The 19,748-nt window shown below is 40.0% G+C and overlaps 1 protein-coding gene across 2 annotated transcripts in view; it reads right to left on the reverse strand.

Annotated features, from left to right (window-relative positions):
• Window positions 1-19,748, reverse strand: part of SYT9 (synaptotagmin 9) — a 195,089-nt gene that overhangs the window by 115,423 nt on the left and 59,918 nt on the right. For both annotated transcript variants that reach the window (XR_013442445.1, XM_036089268.2), the window contains exon 3: window positions 16,010-16,556. Coding sequence is in view for 1 of the 2 variants with exons in the window: in XM_036089268.2 (XP_035945161.1) it covers window positions 16,010-16,556 (547 nt within the window). In the remaining variant the exon portion in view is untranslated. The remainder of the gene's footprint in view (window positions 1-16,009; window positions 16,557-19,748) is intronic.

Below are 19,748 nucleotides of genomic sequence, written 5' to 3' on the forward strand. Positions count from 1 at the left end.
GTCTGACTCTTGATTTTGGCTCAGGTCGTGATCTCAGGGTCGTGGGATTGAGCCCCACGTTGGGCTCTGCACTCAGCAAGGAGTCTGCCTAAGATCCCCTCTCTCCCTCTCCCTCTGCCCTTCCCCTCCACCTGCTCACTCTCTCTCTAAAAAAAAAAATAAACATAAAATAAAATTCAGTTTATCAATTATCTCTGGGGAAGTTTGGGGGATGGAAGAAGGGCAGAGAGAGAGCTTCAAAGAAATAGACAATGTTCTCTTTCTTGAGCTAAATTCTGGATGGACTGATATAGATTTTGTTATTAATATTAAATCATACATATACATTATATATACCCTTGTATGTGTCATATATTTCATGTAAAAAAGCAAATGCTTTGTCCTCTGCAAGGATAAAAGCTATCCAAGTCTCTGTCAGAGACCTGCAGCTTTAGTAACTGCTTCCTTCAGATGTTCTGCTCTATAGTTCTGCTACTTCTCACTATTTCTGAATAATCTTAATGTCAAGGGGATGACATGTCTGAAGGATCATGAATGGGAAAAATGATAGGGTGGGATTCAGTGGATTTTCATGAAGATTCAGCTCATGAGACCCCAGGGATGGCTGACTCCACCCACATCCACATTATGAAAAGAACTTGGCTTCCATGTCATCAGGTGGAAACCAGGGCTTTCTATGGGGTTTTTCAAATTGCTGTTCCCTTAGGATCAGTTGTCTAACCAGACATAGTATTTTCAGCACCAAATGCAGTGGTATACCAGAACCAGCTTTTATCAACTGGCACCAGCTTGCAAGAGCCAATGTGAGCATCTTTTGCCAATTTCACCTTCAGTGATGTCAAACTGGTAGCTTGAATCAGCCCTGCTAGGAGTATTTACACCATAGAAATAGACAAATGCTACAAATCAGGTCCCCTTCTTCTCCCTCCACCCCCACCAGCCAGATGTTACACATCTACCCCTGAATCTGACATAGCCATACAATCATATGACAGTAACTCAGGACTGATGGTGCAATGGAATGAAACAGGATTAAATTAATAAACTTCAGGAACAGAGACTGCCTGCCCCATTTGCATTCAACTGACTTCCCGGAATACTTATATTTCCTCCTGCATGGTTCCAGGTATCCACCTCTATCAGGTCTAAAAATGGCCTCAGGGACTTGGAAGACAGTACAGGAAAATTCCTACATCAGCTACTGAAAAATATGGGACCCTGCAATGACTCACAAAGTCAAATTTTGATGGAAATGTAAAGTTTTAAAATTCCTAACATTAAAAGAAAGCCTATGCTATTGTAAACTGTACACTTCCCTTTCCTGAACTGGGGTCCACATTGGCATGGAGGGAACCTCATGACTTCCGCTGTTACCACGTGAAAACTCCAGCATCTCCCCCAAATTAGAGTCTAGCTGAGATGATCACAGGTTTCCAGAAAAGGTTTCTGAATCGGTTTCTAAGGGTGCCATTGAAAGAGAGATTCCTGAATGCTCAATGCCTCTTTGCCAGTGATGAGTGGGGTATACAAAAATGTCAAGATTCAGGCATGACAACTAACATTCACCCAGACCACTAAATTCATGCTCTCCCAACTCTGACCTTCCCCCAGATGCTGTCTTCTCTTTTGTTGACTGATACATATCCCACAGAGATGCATCATACTATTATTGATTGATATGGTTTTGGTTGAGAGGTTTAATTAAACTACTGTTTTTACACTCAATAATTGCCATTTTGTTCCTTCACAGGAAGGTGTGAGGATTAGTTTTTGACTGCTAACATTTATAAAACCCATAATCTCCTTGGAGAATTAAAGAACAAAATTTTTTAAAAATGAAAAGATTAATTTATGGGTATCGGCACTGCATAACACTCCCCAACCAAGTCAGTCCCTAGAGCCTCACCAAATTAGCCCCTTCTAAGGAGCTGCCTTTTATTCACTAAGTGCATATTAATTATTTCACTTCCAGGCAACCATTCTAGAGGCTGGGCACATAGTATGAACGTGCCAGATATGGTCTGTGCGCTTATAAAACAGTCTAATGGGGAAGAAATGAAATTGAACAAATACGTACAAGAAAGTATGACGAGGAATGACAAAAGTACAGAAGGTCATGGAAACAAATACCGAAAAAACCTACCCTCCTAGTCCAGGTCTCAGATACAACTTCTCTGAGAAAGTGGCATTTAAGCTGGGATCTAAGACCTCAGTAGGAGTTAGCTAGGTAAAGAGAAGTAAACCAGCATATATGATAATTTTGAGACACCTTTTCATGAACTGACTGGATCGGCAGTTGAAAACCTTAGTCCCAATTCCTGTTTGGCCATTATTAAGCTATGTGACATTGGGTGAATCTCCTAAGGGCCCTCCACCTCAGTATTATGTGCCAAATGAGGATTTCAGATTACAAAAACTCTAAGGCTCTTTCTGGCTACTCAATCACAAGGCAAACATATGATACACAGATTACTACTCAGTTAGTACAAGGAAAAACTGCTTTTTTGAACAAACTTGGAGCAATATAATATAGCACATGGTATTTCCAGCAATAGGGGAGATGCTCACAGAAACTCCTCCAGGTAAAAATACTGGATTACAAAATCGTTTTTAATGCCTCACAGAGCAAAAAAGCAAAAAAGAACTTCTCCCTTGCATAAGTAGACGTTGGACTTGCTCTAGGTAAAGCAAGGGAAAAAAAGTCTCCCCTGCCAGTTTCTAACCATTAATGCAAACCTGCACTTACACATTTGGAGCCTATATTCATTCACCCTACCTCTCTGCTGCCCCCAAGCCCTCAAGCTCAAAATTTAGTTTAGAATGGTTCCATGTTGATTAACTCACAAATCATCTCTGAAGGAACGCACTTTAAACTCAGAGCTTGAAATTTTCCACTGACAAAGTTCCAAGCCAGATTAGCTCACAATCACAAATCACTAAATACAAGGGGCAATAAAGCATGATGAGTTAGAGTCAATGGAAATACCAAACAAAAAAATCAGAGTTGCAAAATTGGAGTTAGGAGCAACAGAATATAAAAATGACTATGTACAGATAAAAGAAATAAAAAAGGGAATTGAAAGTATGTTGAAACAAAAAAAAAAAAGACCATGAAAGATATTAGGCAAAGTAAATGGGTGAGAATTTTCCAGAACTGATAAAAAGAAACAATCTCATATTCAGGAATTCCAATAAATCTCAGTCAGGATAAATAAAAAGAAATCACCGCTTAGCAATGTTATAGTTAAACTACAGAACACTAAAGAGGAAAGCAAGATATTGAAAGGAAGAAGAAAGAAAAGAAAAATTAAACACAAGGGAATAAATATTCTACGAAATGTCAACTTCTCAAAAGCAACTGGAGGTCAGAGGGCTATGGAATGATGGCTTTGTAATGCCAAAATCAAAACAACTGAGTTTTAAGCCCCCCACTTTTTATACCCAGAAAAACATTCTAAGAACAATAGCAAAGTAATGACATATTCAGAACTGTGGCTTTCAGTTGAAGCCCACAGATACCCTAAGGAGGGTACCTAGGGGAATAAATATGTCAACCTCGCTCTCCTCCCTTGCTCACTTCCTAAACCTAAACAGAAGCCAGAGACTAAAAGAGCTCTTTTCAGTTCAAAAAAAAATAAATAAACAAAACCCGCCAAAGCCTCCAGGAGCACCAAGGAGGAGCAAAATGAAAGTATCCAGAATAATCTCCCAATTTTATAAATCAAGAATTACCTTGATTCCAACCCAGATAAGGACCATATGAGAAAGTAAATGACATGTATCACTCACCAGCACAGATAAAAAAAATTTAAACAACATATTAGCAATGTATAAAACAGGTAATATATCAAAGCCAGTTTGAATCATACTAGGAATATAAGATTGTTTCAAAATTAGAAAACTGATCAAGGTGTTGAGTAAAATAGCAAATTAAAGCAGAGAAAAACATCATAGGATCATAGCAAATTAAAGCAGAGAAAAACCTGGGGCACCTGGGTGGCTCAGTCAGTTGAGCATCCGACTCTTGATTTCAGCTCAGATCACGACCTCAGGGTCGTGGGATTGAGCCCTGCGCTGGGCTCTACACTCACCGCAAAGTCTGTTTGTCCCTTTCCCTCTGCTCTTCACCCCCCCCACCTCCCTGCTCAAGCTCTCTGTCTCTAAAGTAAATAAATAAAATCTTTAAAAAAAAATAAAGCAGAGAAAAGCCTCCCAGCATCATAGCATTTGACAAAACAAATATTTATAATAAAAAGTCTTAGTCAACTAGGAATGGAGGGATACATTCTTTTTTTTTTTTTGAAGGGGATATATTCTTAATATGATAAAGACATCCACAACATATCTACAGCAAAATCATACTCCATGAAAATGTTAAAGGAGCCAAGAATGACTACTACCATAATTATTATTTGGTATTATACTGGAAATCCTAGTCTATGAACTAAATTAAAAAATAAATAAAGGCATACAGATTAGAAAAAAAACAAACAAAACTATCACAATTCACATGTCTGATTATCTACAAAGAAAATTCAGAAGATTCTGCAATCAAAGTATGAGAATTAGTAAGAATTTTGCAAGATTGCCAAATTGAAGATAAATATGCAAAATTTGAACTGCATTACTATACAGCAGCAAAACTTAGGAAATATAAGTTAGAAAAAATGCTACAGTCGACCCTTGAACAATGTGAAGGTTAGGGGTGCTGGCCCCCCAAAACTTAACTATTAATAGCCTACTGTTAACTAGAAGCCTTATTGATAATATAGTCGATTAACACATATTTTACATATGTATTATGTACTGTATTCTTACAATAAAGTAAGCTAGAGAACAGAAGATGTTATTAAGAAAATCATAAGGAAGAGAAAATACATTTACAGCCTTGTACTGTATTTATGGAAAAAAATGCATGTGTAAGTAGATCTGCATAGTTCAAACCCGTGTTATTCAAGGGTTAGCTGTAGCTGAAATAATGAAAAGTATAGCACCTACCAATAATTCTAATAAGAGACATGCAAGATCCTCATGAAGAAAATCATAAGCCTTGAATAAAAGAATTTTAGTTTTTCGTGAATAGACTCAATATCACAAAACATGCAAAATTTCCCTAAATTAATCTACAGGCTTCATACAAGTCCAAATAAATACCAGAAAGAATTAGTAATTTGATAATTTGATTCTAAAATTTATGTGAAACACTACATCAAAAACTAATGATGTATTGTATGGTGACTAACATAACATAATAAAATTAAAAACTACCAAAAAATAAATAAATAAATAAAATAAAATTTATGTGAAAGGTCAAGTATCAGCCAAGACTGAATGAAGAAAAAGCAGGCTGGATGACTGTTCTTTCAGATATTAAATCTTATCACAGAATGACAGTAATTCGCAAATTGTGCTATAGGTAGGTACAGTCAAAAAGAACAAAATAAAGGAAAAAGATTCCAGAAACAGACTCTTCATATACTATATAGGACAGAGCATGCACTGCAGATTATTGAAAAAATATGGCAGAAAATTGGTTATCCATATGGAAAAACATGGATGTATCAGGGACTGAATGTCTGTGTCCCCTCCCCTGCCCTCCCAAAATCATATATTGAAGCCCTATTCCCCAACATGATGGTATTTGGAGGTGGGTCCTTTGGGAGGCAATTAAGTTTAGATGGAATCATGATGGTAGGGACTCCATGATGGGATTAGTGTCATTATAAGAGAAAGGGGCTCCTGGCTGGCTCAGTTGGTGGAGCGTGCAACTCTTGATCTCAGGGTTGTGAGTTCGAGCACCATGTTGGGGGTAGAGATTGTTTAAAAATAAAATCTTAAAAAAAAGAAAAAAGAAGAGAAAGAGACCAGAGCTCTCTCTCTCTTTTCCATGTGAGGACACACTGAGAAGGTAGCTGTCTGCAAGGCAGGAAGGAAGCTCTCACAAGGAACTGAACTGGCCAACACCTTGATCGTGGACTTTTCAGCCTGTGGAGCTGTGAGAAATAAATTCCTGTTGTTTCAGCTACCCAGTGTATGATATGGTGCTATGGCAGCCCGAGCTAATACAGGGTGCCTGTACTACATTGTACAATCAGTTTCATTCCGGGTAGATTAAAATAATTAGGAAAGTCAAAAGTGGGGCGGAGCAAGATGGCGGAGGAGTAGGAGACCTAAACTTCGTCTGGTCCCAGGAATTCAGCTGGATAGGGATCAAACCATTCTGAACACCTACGAACTCAACAGGAGATAGAAGAAAAGAAGAGCAACAACTCTCTGAACAGAAAAGCAACCACTTTCTGGAAGGTAGGACGTGCGGAGAAGTGAATCCGAGGCGATATTCGGGAAGATAGATGGCGGGGGAGGGGGCCTTTTCCCTTTTTCAACCAACATCTTATCAATCCCTTTTTAAAAAAAAATCTTTTTTATTTTTCATTTTTACAGTCATATTCTATCCCTTCACAGCAGATAACCTTATTTCTGGTATATATATATGTATAAGTTGTTCTCTCTTTAAAATTTTGGGATACAGTTTCTTCTAACAGACCAAAATATACCCCAAATCTCTAGTGTATGGCTTTGTTATAGTCTCCTACCTGATCACATTCTCTCCCTTTTATTTATTTATTAATTTTTAAAATCCTCTTCTCTCTTTTTTCAACCAACTTATCTTATCAATTCCTTTTATAAAAACTTTTATAATTTTCATCTTTACAGTCACATTCCATCCCTTCATCATATTTACCCTTATTTTTGTACATATATAAGTTTTTCTTTCTTTAAAATTTTGGGAGGCACTTTCTTCTAATAGACCAAAAAACACCTAAAATCTAGTGTGTGACACTGATCTATGCACCAGCCTGATCATATTTGATCATATTCTTTTTTTTCTATGTTTGTTTTTTATCTTTTTCTTTTTCTTTTCTTTTTTTTTTTCTTTTTTCTTTCTTTCCCTTTCTTTCCCCCCGGTTTCAGGTCTCTTCTGATTTGTTTAGTGTATATTTTTCTGGGGTTGTTGTTACCCTGTTAGCATTTCGTTCTCATTCATCTATTCTCCTCTGGACAAAATGACAAGACGGAAAAAATCACCTCAAAAAAAAGAACAAGAGGCAGTACTGACTGCAAGGGACCTATAAATACGGACATTAGTAAGATGTCGGAACTAGAGTTCAGAATGATGATTTTAAGGATACTACCTGGGCTTGAAAAAAGCATGGAAGATATTAGAGAAACTCTTTCTGGAGAAATAAAAGAACTAAAATCTAACCAAGTTGAAATCAAAAAGGCTATTAATGAGGTGCAATAAAAAAATGGAGGCTCTAACTGCTAGGATAAATGAGGCAGAAGAGATAATTAGTGATATAGAAGACCAAATGATGGAAAATAAAGAAGCTGAGAAAGAGAGAGATAAACAACTACTGGATCACGAGGGCAGAATTCAAGAGATAAGTGGTAATAAGGTATGGTATATGGTAATAAGACGAAACAATATTAGAATAATTGGGATCCCAGAAGAAGAAGAAAGAGAGAGAGGGGCAGAAAGTATATTGGAGCAAATTATAGCAGAGAACTTCCCTAATTTGGGGAAGGAAACACACATCAAAATCCAGGAGGCACAGAGAACCCCTCTCAAAATCAATAAAAATAGGTCAACACCCCGACATCTAATAGTAAAATGTACGAGTCTCAGAGACAAAGAGAAAATCCTGAAAGCAGCTCGGGACAAGAGATCTGTAACCTACAACAGTAGAAATATTTGATTGGCAGCAGACCTATCCACAGAGACCTGGCAGGCCAGAAAGGACTGGCATGATATATTCAAAGCACTAAATGAGAAGAATATGCAGCCAAGAATACTATATCCAGCTAGGCTGTCATTGAAAATAGAAGGAGAGATAAAAAGCTTCCAGGACAAACAAAAACTAAAGGAATTTGCAAACACGAAACCAGCCCTACAAGAAATATTGAAAGGGGTCCTCTAAGCAAAGAGAGAGCCTAAAAGTAACATAGACCAGAAAGGAACACAGACAATATACAGTAACAGTATATTACCAAAATATATTAACAAATATAAATATAAAATATATTATAAAACAATATATATAAAAATATATATATTATATATATATTTATATAAATATAAAATATATATAAAAACAAATATAAATATATTAACAAAATATTACCTTACAGGCAATACAATGGCACTAAATTCTTATCTTTCAATAGTTACCCTGAATGTAAATGGGCTAAATGCCCCAATCAAAAGACACAAGGTATCAGAGTGGATAAAAAAACAAGACCCGTCGATATGCTGTCTGCAAGAGACTCATTCTAGACCCAAAGACACCACAGATTGAAAGTGAGGGGGTGGAAAACCATTTACCATGCTAACGGACACCAAAAGAAAGCTGGCGTGGCAATCCTTATATCAGACAAATTAGATTTTAAACCAAAGACTATAATAAGAGATGAGGAAGGACACTGTATCATACTTAAAGGGTCTATCCAACAAGAAGATCTAACAATTGTAAATATCTATGCCCCTAACATGGGAGCAGCCATATAAGCCAATTAATAACAAAAGCAAAGAAACACATTGACAACAATACAATAATAGTGGGGGACTTTAACACCCCCCTCACTGAAATGGAAAGACCATCTAAGCAAAAGATCAACAAGGAAATAAAGACTTTAAATGACACACTGGACCAAATGGACTTCACAGATATATTCAGAACATTCCATTCCAAAGCAACAGAATACACATTCTTCTCTAGTGCCCATGGAACATTCTCCAGAATAGATCACATCCTAGGTCACAAATCAGGTCTCAACTGGTACCAAAAGATTGGGATCATTCCCTGCATATTTTCAGACCACAATGCTTTGAAACTAGAACTCAATCACAAGAAGAAAGTCGGAAAGAACTCCAATACATGGAGGCTAAAGAGCATCCTACTAAAGAACGAATGGGTCAACCAGGAAATTAAAGAAGAATTTAAAAAATTCATGGAAACGAATGAAAATGAGAACACAACTGTTCAAACTCTTTGGGATGCAGGAAAGGCAGTCCTAAGACGAAAGTATATAGCAATGCAAGCCTTTCTCAAGAAACAAGAAAGGTCTCAAATACACAACCTAACCCTACACCTAAAGGAGCTGGAGAAAGAACAGCAGATAAAGCCGAAACCCAGCAGGAGAAGGGAAATAATAAAGATCAGAGCAGAAATCAATGAAATAGAAACCAAAAGAACAGTAGAACAGATCAACGAAACTAGGAGCTGGTTCTTTGAAAGAATTAACAAGATTGATAAACGCCTGGCCAGACTTACAAAAAGAAAAGAGAAATGACCCAAATAAATAAAATCATGAATGAAAGAGGAGAGATCACAATCAACACCAAAGAAATATAAACAATTATAAGAACATATTATGAGCAACTCTATGCCAGCAAATTAGATAATCTGAAGAAATGGATGCATTCCTAGAGATGTATAAACTACCAAAACTGAACCAGGAAGAAATAGAAAACCTGAACAGACCTATAACCACTAAGGGAATTGAAGCAGTCATCAAAACTCTCCCAAAAAACAAAAGTCCAGGGCCAGATGGCTTCCCAGGGGAATTCTACCACACATTTAAAGAAGACTTAATACCTATTCTTCTGAAACTGTTCCAAAAAATAGAAATGGAAGGAAAACTTCCAAACTCATTTTATGAGGCCACCATTACCTTGATCCCCAAACCAGACAAAGACTCCATCAAAAAGGAGAATTACAGACCAATATCCTTGATGAACATGGATATAAAAATTATCACCAAAATATTAGCCAGTAGGATCCAACAGTACATTAAAAGGATTATTCACCATGACCAAGTGGGATTTATCCCTAGGCTGCAAGGTTGGTTCAACATCTGCAAATCAATCAATGTGATACAATACATTAATAAAAGAAAGAACAAGAACCTCTCAATAGATGCAGAAAAAGCGTTTGACAAAGTACAGCATCCTTTCTTGATCAAAACTATTCAGAGTATAGGGATCAAGGGTACATACCTCAATATCATAAAAGCCACCTATGAAAAACCCACAGCAAATATCATTCTCAACGGGGAAAACCTGAGAACTTTCCCCCTAAGGTGGGAACACGACAGGGATGTCCACTATCACCACTGCTATTCAACATAGTATTAGAAGTCCTAGCCACAGCAATCAGACAACAAAAAGAAATAAAAGGCATCCGAATTGGCAAAGAAGAAGTCAAACTCTCACTCTTTGCAGATGATATGATACTTTATGTGGAAAACCCAAAGACTCCACCCCAAAACTGCTAGAACTCATACAGGAATTCGGTAAAGTGGCAGGATATAAAATCAGTGCACAGAAATCAGTGGCATTCCTATACACCAACAACAAGACAGAAGAAAGAGAAATTAAGGAGTCGATCCCATTTACAATTGCACCCAAAACCATAAGATACCTAGGAATAAATCTAACCAAAGAGGCAAAGAATCTATATTCAGAAAACTATAAAATACTCATGAAACAAATTGAGGAAGACACAAAGAAATGGAAAAACGTTCCATGGATTGGAAGAACAAATATTGTGAAGATGTCAATGCTACCTTGAGCAATCTACACATTCAATGCAATCCCCATCAAAATACCATCCACTTTTTTCAAAGAAATGGAACAAATAATCCTAAAATTTGTATGGAACCAGAAAAGACCCCGAATAGCCAAAGGAATGTTGAAAAAGAAAAGCAAAGCTGGTGGCATCACAATTCCGGACTTCAAGCTCTAATACAAAGCTGTCATCATCAAGACAGTATGGTACTGGCACAAAAACAGACACATAGATCAATGGAACAGAATAGAGAGCCCAGAAATGGACCCTCAACTCTATGGTCAACTAATCTTTGACAAAGCAGGAAAGAATGTCCAAGGGAAAAAGACAGTCTCTTCAACAAATGGTGTTGGGAAAACTGGACAGCCACATGCAGAAGAATGAAACTGGACCATTTCCTTACACCACACACAAAAAATAGACTCCAAATGGTTGAAAGACCTCAGTGTGAGACAGGAGTCCATCAAAATCCTAAAGGAGAACACAGGCAGCAACCTCTTCGACCTCAGCTGCAGCAACTTCTTCCTAGAAACATCGCCAAAGGCAAGGGAAGCAAGGGCAAAAATGAACTATTGGGACTTCATCAAGATAAAAAGCTTTGGCACAGCAAAAGAAACAGTCAACAAAACCAAAAGACAACCGACAGAATAGGAGAAGATATCTGCAAGTGACGTATTGGACAAAGGGCTAGTATCCAAAATCTATAAAGAACTTCTTAAACTCAACACTCAAAGAACAAATGATCCAATCAAGAAATGGGCAGAAGACATGAACAGACATTTTTCCAAAGAAGACATCCAAATGGCCAACAGACACATGAAAAAGTGCTCAACATTGCTCAGCATCAGGGAAATCCAAATCAAAACCTCAACGAGATACCACCTCACAGCAGTCAGAATGGCTAAAATTAACAAGTCCGGAAACAACAGATGTTGGCGGGGATGTGGAGAAAGGGGAACCCTCCTACACTGTTGGTGGGAAAGCAAGCTGGTGCAGCCACTCTGGAAAACAGTATGGAGGTTCCTCAAAAAGTTGAAAATAGAGCTACCATACGATCCAGCAATTGCACTACTGGGTATTTACCCCAAAGATACAAATGTAGGGATCCGAAGGGGTACATGCACCCCGATGTTTATAGCAGCAATGTCCACAATAGCCAAACTATGGAAAGAGCCAAGATGTCCATCAACAGATGAATGGATAAAGAAGAAGTGGTATATATATACAATGGAATATTACGCAGCCATCAAAAGGAATGAAATCTTGCCATTTGCAATGATGTGGATGGAACTGGAGGGTATTATGCTGAGTGAAATAAGTCAATCAGAGAAAGACATGTATCATATGATCTCACTGATATGAGGAATTCTTAATCTCAGGAAACAAACTGAGGGTTGCTGGAGTAGTGGGGGGTGGGAGGGATGGGGTGGCTGGGTGATAGACATTGGGGATGGTACGTGCTATGTTGAGTGCTGTGAATTGTGTAAGACTGTTGAATCACAGACCAGTACCTCTGAAACAAATAATACATTATATGTTAAAAAAAAGAAGAAGAAGACAGCAGGAAGGGGAAAATGAAGGGGGGGAATCAGAGGGGGAGACAAACCATGAGAGACTATGGACTCTGAGTAATAAACTGAGGGTTCTAGAGGGGAGGGGGGTGGGGGGATGGGTTAGCCTGGTGATGGGTATTAAAGAGGGCACGTACTGCATGGAGCACTGGGTGTTATATGCAAACAATGAATCATGGAACACTATATCAAAAACTAATGATGTAATGTATGGTGATTAACATAACTCTAAAAAAAAAAAAAGAATAAGTGAAGGCCAAAAACTCAAAATAAAATTGTGCAAAAATAAAAAAAAAAAAGAAGGAAAGTCTAAACTTTAAAACTTCTAAAGGGAAATACAGGGGAAATATCTTTATGACATAGGGTAAGGAAGGATTTCTTAAAAAAGACACAAAAGCGCGAAGTTGTGAAGGAAAATATTGTTATGTTTTACTACATTAAACATAAGAACCTCTATTGATCAAAAGGTATCATCAAGTGAGGAAAAAGACAGTCATAAATTGAGAGATGATGTTTGTTAATACACATCGCCAACAAAGGATTTGCATCCAGCCTATACAAAGAACATATGTGAATCAATAAGGAAAAGAAAAGAGGAAAAGTGCTGAACAAGCATTGTGCAAGAAAGGAAATGTGGATGACCAATAAGCATATCCAAAGATGGTCAACCTTGACAACCAAGGAAATACAAATTACTTACCATGTCACAGGCATGTACATGCACTCATATTAAACGCTGTGGCAACTGTAAGAGTTGGTGAAAATGTGGAGCACGAGGAACTGTCGTACCTCACCAGTGGGAGGATCAATCTGGACAGTCGCCGTGGAAAGGAAGTCCGGGAGGCCTAGAAAAGTTGAACATGTGTGCATCTTACCTGTATCAGGGATATACCCTAGAGGAATTATTGCATATGTGAACTAGGAGATGTGCACAAACATGTTCTCTAGAGTATTATTCAGAATTGTTAAAAACAAATAACCACCTAAATATCATCAATATAAGAAAGCTAATTCGTCATCTATAATGCAACAGAATATTATACAGCAATGAAAATAGATGAAGAGATCTACTGATCTCTTTTGTTAAATGTCATAAAGTGGGCTGAAAAAAAGAAGTCAAAGAAGAGCTGTGAAAAGCAGAAGCAGACAAAACCAAACAATGTATTGTCTTACAAATATGTCACAATATAAATAAAATTCAGGATAGTGTTTTTCCACTTGGCAGGAGTGGACTGAGAGGGAATGGGAGGAGGGAAGACAACCCAAGTGTCAGCAAAAGTACTGGTTCTGTTCTATTCTTCAGATGAACAGTGGGTTCATGCCTGTTCATTTAATTATTCCCTCATGAATCTATATGTGTACATTATATACATGCTATATTATAAAAATTTATTTATTTACTTTAGAGAGAGAGAGAGCACGAGTGGGAGGGGCAGAGAGAGAGGGAGAGAGAATCCAAAGCAGACTCTGCACTGAGCACGGAGCCTGAAGCAGGGCTCGATCTCACATTCCTGAGACCACGACCTGAGCCGAAACCAAGTCAGATGCTTAACCCACTATGCCACCCAGGAGCCCCCTACATGCTATATTACAAAACCAGAAACTTGGCAAGCCTCAGACCTTCACGCTCAGTCTCTACACAAAGTCACAATCAAAACAGCCTCAAATAATAATTTTGAAAATGGAATTTTAAAAACTACATGGCAGTACACCTGAAACTAATGTAATATTGTATGTCAACTATACTTCAATAAAAAACAACTATATGGCAGATTATGAAATAATCTATAATTCCATTCTCAAAACCTGCCCTCTCCTGCTGGTCATCCAAAGGCCTAGATCAATGCTCAGAATATTTGTTATTGGCCTGAGGAAAGAGCTGAGCGTTTTGAAGCCTCTAGCCGTATCAGTTTTCCTCCTTCATAAATAATTTTACAGTCTCCTCAACTCAGTGGAAATCCAGGATTCTCCCAACAATAGACACGGGCACTCTTACTCCCTGGGGAGTGCTAAAATGGCAGTGATCTCAGGGCCAGGAGGTCTCTGCAGGCTGCCATTCTATACTCTCATCCCAGGAGAAACTGTTCTAGATGTTTCCACCAGGGACCAGCCTTACCCAGATTTTTATCAGCTATTGGGTACTCAGTGTTGCTCTGCCCATGAAGTCTCTAGAAGTCCACTCAGAGCAGGATCTCTGTGGAGCTTTCTGATAATCATTCCAGCTACTCTGTGGAATCCATTTGTTAAAAAATATAAATAGATATCACCCCAGATTGTGTGACCAACCCCTGCCCTGGAGCATCCCTGTTGGCCCTCAGTACCTCCACTCACTCCCCGGGGGACTCGGTAAACGCTCCAATAAAAGAGCTCCTTCTTGAGCCCTTCGTATCTTAGTGTAAGCAGCCTGTCCATTTTGCTACCTCCTGATTCTGGCAATTGGGATTTGGGATATAGTCTTTACTTCCCCCACCATCCATTTTTGGATTTACAGATTTCAACCTTTTCAAGACTGAAGAGATCTGTTCCTTCTCCAATCTCCCAAATCACCTTAGTTTCATCAACTGCTGTTCCCTGCACCTTCTCCAGTTCTTTCTTTCCTTTCCTCATCATTATGATACAGGCCAGCCAAACTCCAGGCTACACTTTGCTTATCGGAGTAGCAGGGCACACCTGGCACCAGTATCTCGTGGCACGTGACGAGCAGGTGCCTCTTGGAACAGCCAAAGTGCAGGTGAGTCCCCAGTTCACAAAGGTGGCCAAGAGTGAGAAAGTACTAGTGTGGGGATTTGGTCATTGGGCAGAGATTTTGTGTGTTCTCTTCCTGAACAGAATGAGAGCCTTTCCCTTGCTGGACTCCAAACTCAAGCTGGGTCATCATTTGAGCTGAGGAAGGATTATGGTGCTTGGTGCCTTTGGATGCCAAGGCAGAGAATGAAAATTGTGCTGGCCTCAGAAGGGCTCGTATTCTAGGAGACGTGCGAGCAGAGCTGCCTGCAGGAATCTGGACGGAGGAAAGAAACAAGTGGCTTTAAAATATCAGAGTTACCTAAGAGAGTCCATTTTCCTTCTCTTTCAGGAGTGCCAATACACATCTGCAGGACGGGGAGAAGGACAGAAATGGAGTAATAATATCACCACTGCAATCTCATTTAAAATGTAAACATGGGCATGTGGTGTCGCTACATAGCACTTCCGCCCTCTCTCCTGAGCTCTAAATTGGATGTGACCTTCCATAGATTAGCGCTGCCAATATCTGCAGATCTTTTCAAACCGGACTCCTTGTCACTTTGATTCTTTGCTTAAAAATGTGGTGCCAACTCATCGCAACCATTGTCACTTCTGGGATTAAAGAGGAAGATCTGATCATGGGAAATGCAGCTGAGCTGACCTGGGGACACGGTCAAGGACTTAATGCTCTCAGAGAGTCTGGCAATGGTCTCGTAGCTGCAGATTACAGTTAATAGGATGCCAGGATCCATTTAGCACAAATAACCTAAGAAAGCTCTACAGAAAATGTGGTAAGGAGGGCAGATAATATCTCCTGCCAATTAGGGAAGAGCTAAGAATTAGAAAGCAGAAAAGAGAGAATGTTATGCTTTCATACTGTTTTCATGAATAATTCTGGGAACTTTTAAAATGAATATTGTTAAAGACCTGTTTCTGGGAAGGTACAAGAAGGTTCTGAAACAAAAGCTATCCGGACACTGAAGTGAATTTTATACTTCGTCCCTGCAAAAAAATAAGGTATAAGTAATCTGTTTACATGTGGACCAAGAAGCCACCCCCAGAATGGAGAAATGCTGGACTTACGTTGGTGACATATTCGATATCCTTCCAAAGGATGCACTCCCTGGGGAAATCAGCCAAGTCTAAGAAGTGATCCACCACCACTTGGCCAATTAGGTCATGGCGAGAGAACCTGTCAAAGTCATACACAGAGAAGTGAAGCTTCCGGGCTGCAAGGTCATTGTAGGGTACTGGAAACAAAAACACTTCATCAAACACAGGGTTCAGGGTCTTTCTGTGAACTTTAGTCTGGTGTTTGGTTTTCCGATCAGGAAGCAAATAGATCTTGACATAAGGATCTGAAGTCCCAGAAAAGTCCTTGGCAGGCAAATTGACAGCTTTGTGAATCTTCACTATGAGCTGCTCTAAGTCACAGTCATATTTTAAAATGAAATTCAGTTTCCCACAGGCTTTGCTATTACCCCTTGTCCCATCATCAGTATCCACTGACCGCTGCTTATATAACTCTGGTTTAATTCGACCAATTCCAGTCAACTGTTCCTGTTTTTGAAGCTGCTGGATATTGAAGTCCGGGTTTGACAGGTTGAGTTGTCTTCGGATTGAATTATGCCTTGAGTGAAGAGCAAGAGAGAACAAAGTTACAACCTCATTAGCCACGGGTCTTTCAGAAACTTGTGCCCAGGATGTAGGTACTGTTAAAAACTTAGATCTGTGGGCTTTTTTTTTGGGGGGGGGTCTAAATTCAAAATGCCCATCAATGTGAGTAAGCTGCTCTCCAAGGCTTGAAGCTCAAAACTGAGGCCATCAGGAAACGAACCTACTAACACGTGACCTTGGAGCTTTAAAGGTTTAATGCACTTTCGAAACTAATATGCCATTAAAGAAGCTTTTTCAGCCGGCAGAATGTAAAGGTTTGTACAAACTGCTTTAAAAATAAAATTGTTCACCTTTACATATAATGTCATCCTGAAATTGAAACAGTTAGCTACGTGTTGTCTTAGGGAGAACGCATCTGTCTCTAAATCACATAGAATTTCCTGTCACCGGCTTATAACTTTATTAGTAAGTAAGTACTTGCTGGTTCAAATCAAAGCATTTCATCATAAGAACACAGCTTTTGCTCTCGTGAGAATGCGTGTGACAGGATGCGTCCGCTTCCAGTGGACTGCTGGCTCTGACGTGCAGATGGCAGCTCCATGATAGCGTTTCCGTCACACCATGTGATCGGGGGGAAGGGCTTTATTTCTGTCATAAACACTAAGAGTATAAAAATTAAAGGTAAGCTGCTATAAATGTGTATAGGGATTCAGAGAAGGTTGAATACTGATATTTGCAAATTAAATATTTGCTGGCAGAATCTACTCTTCACCCTATAAGCTTATTGGGTTGGGTTAGTGGTTTCCCTGGAATTCTCTTTGAAACCTGCCTTATCTGTGTGAGTCCTCATGAACTGAGAGAAGTAGTCATTACATGCAAGGTTGTTTTTAATGTTATTTGTGTTTGTTTTCAGCCCAGAGTTCAGAGTCATTGTATTGTATTTTCTGTTATCTCTCAATAACCCTAATTAAAGTAGCCGCTCTCCACCAGTAGGTGAAAGGGAACAACCAGGCTGTCTCTGAGGGGATTGATAAATAGCTGGAGAGGCAGAGTAAACATCTGAGTTTGTCTTCTTTTCCTTTCTTGAGACTACTTTATGAAACAAAGGTGTCAAATGGGATTAATAGACCCCCCAAACATGTTTGAAATTATTCTCGTGATATAGATGCTGTTATGCTGAACACTCCTCTTCATCCTCAATGTGTTCCTGGCCACTCATCACCCCCCCGGTACAACAGGAACACCACCACAGAACTGGCAGGTGCACCCGTCACAGCCAACACAGCCCACCGCAAGCGGATACGCCCAGGGCACACGCATTCCCATATGTGCAAAAACCGTGCGGTCTCGAAGTCTCTGTTGTCAGATTTTAATTTTGTACAAAGAAATCCACCATCTTAAGTGTTCTCTGCATTTTATGACTTCTCGGGGCGGGGTGGGGGGAGAGCAGGGGATGCTGTTAAACACCTCAAACCAGCTCCCTGTGCTAGTACAGCCCCGCCATTCGCTTGTCCAGACACTGACCCTTTGCAGGGCTGGAACAGAGCTCCAGTCTCACTCTCCTGGGATCCCTGGACAGAAGGGATTGGCACGGAGCAGCCAGCGTCCAGCCCTATGCAGAGGCCATAAGGGGCTGGGATCTGTTCTGGCCTCTGCTGTTGATTTTTCCCTCCAGGCTAGATTCAAACAAGGGCCATGCCTGGGTCTGGTGTCAATTCCTGCCTACAACAGGCCATTCCAGAACTGTTCAGTGATGCTGTTTAAATACTAAAAGTGCTTCCTCACGGCCACAAGACGCACTTTCTTTGGACCAATGTCTGATGGAACACCTGTCCTGTGTCTGCGCTAGACCAGAGCCTGCCACTCGGCTACCACTTTTCTCCCAAGGTGGTTGCCGAGCAGACTCTCTGTGTGTAACAACTTACCTTTGGGTTTTCTGAGTACTGGCTTTAGACTCCTCACAGCAACATTTTGTCTTAACCCTATCTGTAGGACTAGGCCTGCCATGTAAATTTAAATTTTAAATTTAAAACACATGAATCTGCCTGCTTGCAATGGAACATATTCCATTTTACTTGTACATCTTCTTAGAGAGGAAATCTAAACAGAAATAAGTCCCATGTGTTCTGCTCCTCCTAACCACAATGGCTTGCCAGGCGACCAAAGGGGCGGACTGGGCAGGGCATCATGAAGAGATCTTACTTCAAAGACCAAAACAAGGCCCTAAATGCACAGGAGGCCTCCATTCAAAATTCCAGTAGAGCTGAAGATTCTTTTTAAAAATCAAGCACGGATAGGAACACTATTATCCACCGAAACATCTTCCATCGCTAGTTTCCTTCCCAACACTTCTGCCTCCATTCAGAATCCCACTTACTATTTGGAAAAAAGTTGAATCCCACTCTAAGGCGGTGGCTTAAAGCAGACAGCCGACTGTAACAGGCCATGACAGTTCTCACTCCCTGGGGTCTCTTTCAATCACTTTCAATTTCCTTTCAGGAGCAAATCAGGGATTACTGGAGTTGGGGGGTGGGTGAGCAGACAAGAGAAGCTCAGAGCAGTCAGGGAGCCAGGGTAATTCGCGACCTCCCTACCTAACCTCTGCAGCTCTCTGGGCTGAGACATGAGCAAGAAAGGCTGCCCCCGGGATGAGAAGAAGACAAAGGAGAGGAAATGGAAAATCAATACCCCATCGCTCTCATAGGCTGCTCACATGGAGGTGGGAAGGAAAAGCAAGTCTGAAGCAAGAGAGAAGATAGATATGGAACAGAATGTTTTGATCTGGCTCCTGCCAGCCCAGGCGAGGTAGTTCTAAAATGGTCCATGGAGGTGGCCCTTGACTCCAGTAAACTACAGGCCCCCAGGGCAAAGGTCTGGAATTTTAAGGTCACAGAGTGGGCGTGACAAGGAGGGATCTGTGTCTGAAGCAGGCAGTCCTCTGAGCAGGTCTGGGGAGTCCTGAATTTGGTGTTCTCGGGACTTAATGTGGGCAATGAGAGGAAGGAGAAGGAATGGTTTCCAAAGACTGGGGGCGGAAAGGAAAGCTGAGAGATGGGGTCCTCTGTAAATAAGTCACACTCTGATGCTGTCTTAGAGAAGCCGGACACTGGGGTTGAGATCCTCAGCTTTACCCACCTCCCATCCTCCCTTAGTGCAGGTGGAGGACGTTTTCCTGTCGTGGAAGAGAGCTGAAAGACTGGATGTG

The sequence above is a fragment of the Halichoerus grypus genome, chromosome 11 (assembly GCF_964656455.1).
Source record: "Halichoerus grypus chromosome 11, mHalGry1.hap1.1, whole genome shotgun sequence".
In the NCBI taxonomy this organism is placed as follows: domain Eukaryota; kingdom Metazoa; phylum Chordata; class Mammalia; order Carnivora; family Phocidae; genus Halichoerus; species Halichoerus grypus.